The 4,504-nt window shown below is 64.0% G+C and overlaps 1 protein-coding gene across 1 annotated transcript; it reads right to left on the bottom strand.

Annotated features, from left to right (window-relative positions):
* Window positions 1–510: 510 nt before the first annotated feature.
* LOC112958390 (atypical kinase COQ8B, mitochondrial-like) lies at window positions 511–3,931 on the bottom strand. The gene is made up of 9 exons (XM_026052217.1): window positions 3,743–3,931; window positions 3,077–3,217; window positions 2,906–2,987; window positions 2,722–2,815; window positions 2,509–2,650; window positions 2,328–2,435; window positions 1,830–1,895; window positions 1,608–1,694; window positions 511–997 (listed from the first exon to the last, which is right to left on the bottom strand). The coding sequence occupies exons 1-9, from the start codon at window positions 3,929–3,931 to the stop codon at window positions 656–658; spliced, it is 1,251 nt and encodes a 416-aa protein (XP_025908002.1). The 3' UTR covers window positions 511–655.
* Window positions 3,932–4,504: the final 573 nt, after the last annotated feature.

Below are 4,504 nucleotides of genomic sequence, written 5' to 3'. Positions count from 1 at the left end.
TGGTCATTTACATACAAGCCCCCGCCCCCTGCACCTGCTGCCCACGTGCCCACAGTGGGAACCTGCCCCAAAATCGCAAAATCTCYCCCCAAAACATGGCCCCGCCCCACACCCGGGCAGCCTGCCCCAAATCACAGACTTTTCACCCCAAACACAGACCTCCCCCAYCCCAGTTCACCCAGAACCACTAAAAAGACCCAAAAAACGCTAAAAACACCCAAAAAACAGACTCATAAGGCAAAAAATGGGAGTCTGGAGGTGCCCATTTTGGGGCAAAATTCCCCCTTTTATTGGGAGCCAGATCCCATTCCCGTGGCCTGGATTGAGGGAGATCCTGGGGGGATCCCGGGGGGGGAATCCCGAGGATCCGCAGAGGGGACACGGAGAGATCCTGGTCCCCCCCCCCCCCGGTGCCGTGAGGAGGATCCCCCGGCTCCGGGAACGTCGGGACGATCCTGGGAGGTTCTGGATGTTCCTGCTGGGCACTGGGAACACTAGGATGATCCCGGGATCTCCCGCTGGGTGCTGGGAATGTTGGGATGATCCTGGGTGGCTCCGGGCACCGGGAATGTCAGGATGATTCCAGGCGCTCCCGGGAGGTGCCGGGAATGTCAGGATGATCCCTGGTGGCTCCGGGCAGCTCCRGGCGCTCCCATTAGGCACTGGGAATGCCGGAATGATCCCGGGGGGCTCCAGGTGGCTCCGGATGCTCCCGCTCGGCCCTGGCGCGTTCCCGGTAGCGCGCGTAGGCGTCCTCCAGCAGCTGCCGGCAGCGGATCCGGGCGCGCAGCTGGACGCAGGCCAGGAAGGTGCCGGCCAGCTTGCGGTGCAGGGAATAGGCGGGATCGGGCGGCGGCGCCAGGCGGCTCCGGAGCAGCGGCGGGAGCAGCGGCTGGAAGCGGGAGCCGCAGCCCCGCGCGCCGAAGTCGAAGGGAGCCGGAGACGCGAAGGCTTCGCCCAGCGCCAGCGCCGCCGCCGCGTGCGCCGATTCCTGCGCCTGGCATGGAGCCGGGATCAGCCGGAGCCGGGATCAGCCCGGAGCCGGGATCAGCCCGGAGCCAGGAGCGGCCAGAGCCTGGATCATCCCAGAGCTCGGATCATCCCAGAGCTGGCATCAGCCCAGAGCCGGGATCAGCCGGAGCCGGGATCAGCCCGGAGCCGGCATCAGCCCAGAGCCGGGATCAGTCCGGAGCCGGNCCCAGAGCTGGCATCAGCCCAGAGCCGGGATCAGCCGGAGCCGGGATCAGCCCGGAGCCGGCATCAGCCCAGAGCCGGGATCAGTCCGGAGCCGGGATCAGTCCGGAGCCGGGATCAGCCGGAGCCGGGATCAGCCCAGAGCTGGATCCGCACAAAACCGGGATTGACCGGAACTAGGATCCACATGGAGCCGGGATCCGCTCAGAGCCAGGATCAGCCCGGAGCCATGGGATCATCCCGGCGCACCCCAGATCCCGGCTCATCCTGGATCCGTGGGCTCATCCCGAAGCCACCGGCTCATCCTGGATTCCGGCTCATCCTGGTTCCCAACTCATCCCAGATTCCGGTTCATCCCGCATCCCGGCTCATCCTGCATCCCGGCTCCTCCAGCAGCCACCCCCCCCACACACCTTGCTCTCGAATCCCGTCAGGAACTTCAGATCCCGGGATTTCTGCAGCACCTTTTCCCGGTCGCCGTCGGCTGCCGCCCGCACCACCTGCAGCGGGAGCCGCGCCGGGAAAACAATGGGAAAAGCCACCGGGATAACAACAGGAAACGGCGCCGGGATAACAGGAAAAGGGGCCAGGATAACAACGGGAAAGGGCGGCAGCGCGCCCGGAACGGCGCCCACCTCGATGTAGTGATCCGTGAATTCCCGCGGGAAGGAGCGGCTGGCTCCGAAGTCCAGCAGCGTCACCTGGGAGGCGGGCGGAGAGGCGGGAGCTGAGCACGGACGCCGGGAAGCGCGGCCGGGATAGCCGGGATATCTAGGATATCTGGAATATCCAGAATATCCGGGATATCCAGAATATCCAAGATATCTGCAATGTCTGAAATACCCAGGATATCCGGGACATCTGGAATACCTGGAATATTTGGGATATCCAAAATATCTGGGATATCCAGAATATTTGAGATATGTGGAATATCTGGGATATCTAGGATATCTGGGGTATCTGGACTATCTCTAATATCCGGGATATCTGGAATATCTGGAATATTTGGGATACCTGGAATATCTGGAATATTAGGATATAGGATAGGATAATAGGATATCCGCAATATCCAGGATATCCAGGATATCCGGGTGGGATACGGGGAACACCCGTCTCCGGCGCGGGAGCCTCACCCGGTGCTTCCCGGCGTCGTACAGGTAGTTGGCCCAGTTGGGATCCGTCTGCATGAAGCGGAATTCCAGCAGCTCCCGCAGGCACAGGCGCAGCAGCTGGGTGCCCAGCTGGGCGGCAAGGGCGGGATCGTCATTCCCGCCGCATCCCGCGGCGTTCCCGCCTTCCCGGCGGYGCTCCCACCTCGTCGCGCAGCTCCTGCCGCAGCTCCCGGCAGCGATCCAGCGGGATTCCCATTCCCAGCTCCATGGTGAGCACGCGCCCGGCGCTCAGCTCCGGCAGCACGCGCGGCACCACGAAGAAGGGATCGTCCTGCAGCAGCCGCCTGCGGAGCGGGCATCCCTCGGCATGCATCCGGTATTCCCGGCATTCCCGGCATTCCCAACCCGGACGCACCTGAAGGTACGGGCGCACTCGGCCTCGCGCCGGTAGTCACATTCCCATTCCAGTTCCTGCTGCAGCACGCGCAGCGCGTTGTCCGCAAAGAGTCCTGGGGTGCGAACACATGGATTTGGGAATGCCAGGCGCGTGTGGCGCTCTGGGATGGATCGGGAATGCCGTTCCCATCGGGAATGCTCACCCCGTGGGAGCGCCTTGGCGAGGCGCAGCAAGGCCAGCAGGTTCTGCACATCGCTGCGGATGCTGCGGGCCACGCCGGGATACTGCGGGAATCGCGGGCGGAAKTGCGGGCTGGAATTCCAGGTGGAATTCCCGGGTGGAATTCCCAGGCGGAATTCCCGGGCGTTCCCACCTGGATCTTGACGGCGAGCGCGGTGCCGTCCGGGAGCGTCGCCCCGTGGACCTGGCCCAGGGAGGCGGCGGCGAAGGGCGACGGGGCGAAGGCGGCGACGCGGCGGCGCCAGCCGGGCCCCAGCTCCTCGGCGAGCACCCGCTGGGAATGCCGGGAATGCCGGGGGAATGCCGGGAATGCCGGGGGAATGACAGCGGGAATGTGATGGGGATGTGGCAGGAATGCCACCGGGAACACAACGAGAATGTGGCGGGGAGCGCGATGGGAATGTGATGGGGATGTGATGGGAATGCCGGGAATGCCGTGGGAATGACAGCGGGAATGTGATGGGGATGCGGTGGGAATGACAGCGGGAATGTGACGGTGATGTAGCGGGGAGTGTGACGGGAGCGCGACGGGAATGTGATGGGGATGTGATGAGGATGTGATGGGAACACACCGGGAATGCCGTGGCAATGCCGTGGCAATGCCGTGGCAATGACAGGAATGCCGTAGGAATGACAGTGGGAATGTGATAGGGATGTGATGGGAACGCCAGCGGGAACAGGACAGGAATGCAGCGGGGAGAGCGATGCGAATGCGACGGGGATGTGGTGGGAACATGATGGGAACACGCCAGGAATGCCGTGGGATTCCCGCCGGCATTCCCGCTGGGAAGGGACTCACGGTCGCCTGCCAGGCGGGCATGAAGTCGGCGCCGCTCCGGACGCGCTCCAGGATCCGCTGGAGCTGCGGGCTCAGGAGGCTGCTGTCTGCGGGAGGGGGCACCGTGAGCGGGGGGATCCCGGTGGATCCGTGCGGATCCGTGTGGATCAGGCGGATCCAGGCGGATCCGTGGGCATGGAGTGAATCCATATGGATCCATGCGGATTGGGTGGATCCATGTGGATCGCTGTGTATTGAGTGGATCCGGGCGGATCAGGTGGATCTGTGTGGACAGGGCAGATCTGTGCGGATCCATGCGGATCAGGCACATCCATGTGGATTCATGTGGATTGGATGGATCCGTGTGAATCGGGCGGATCTGTGTGGACCGGGTGGATCCCTGCGGATCCCCACGGATGGGATGGATCCCTGCAGATCCATGTGGATCCCTGCGGCTCGGGTGGATCCCCATGGACCAGGTGGATCCCTGTAGGTCCCCACGGCTCGGGCGGATTCCTGTGGATCCCCACGGATGGAGCAGACCCAGCGGATCCCCGCAACTTGGGTGGATCCCTGTGGATCCCCGCGGCTAGACTGGATCCCCACTGAACCCCGTGGATCCCAGTGGATCCGGCTGTTGATCAGGTGGATCCCTGCGGATCCCCATGGATCGGGCAGATCCCCGCAGCTCGGATGGATCCCTGTGGATCCCCGCGGCTAGAGTGGATCCCTGCTGAACCCTGTGGATCCCAGTGGATCCCCGCTGATCGGGTGAATCCCTGC

The sequence above is a fragment of the Nothoprocta perdicaria genome, unplaced genomic scaffold (genome assembly GCF_003342845.1).
Source record: "Nothoprocta perdicaria isolate Ctin4 unplaced genomic scaffold, notPer1 scaffold_856, whole genome shotgun sequence".
Taxonomy (NCBI): Eukaryota; Metazoa; Chordata; class Aves; order Tinamiformes; family Tinamidae; genus Nothoprocta; species Nothoprocta perdicaria.
The sequence above is the reverse complement of the archived record's forward strand: the minus strand, read 5'-3'. Positions and strand labels throughout refer to the sequence as shown.

Coding starts and splice junctions, on each gene's coding strand:
- LOC112958390 (XM_026052217.1), bottom strand. CDS start 3,931: ATGGATTCACTCCATGCCCACGGATCCGCCTGGATCCGCCTGATCCAC. Junction 2,988..3,076: donor CGCTCGCCGTCAAGATCCAG/GTGGGAACGCCC, acceptor CGATTCCCGCAG/TATCCCGGCGTGGCCCGCAG. Junction 2,651..2,721: donor GAGTGCGCCCGTACCTTCAG/GTGCGTCCGGGT, acceptor CCCGCTCCGCAG/GCGGCTGCTGCAGGACGATC.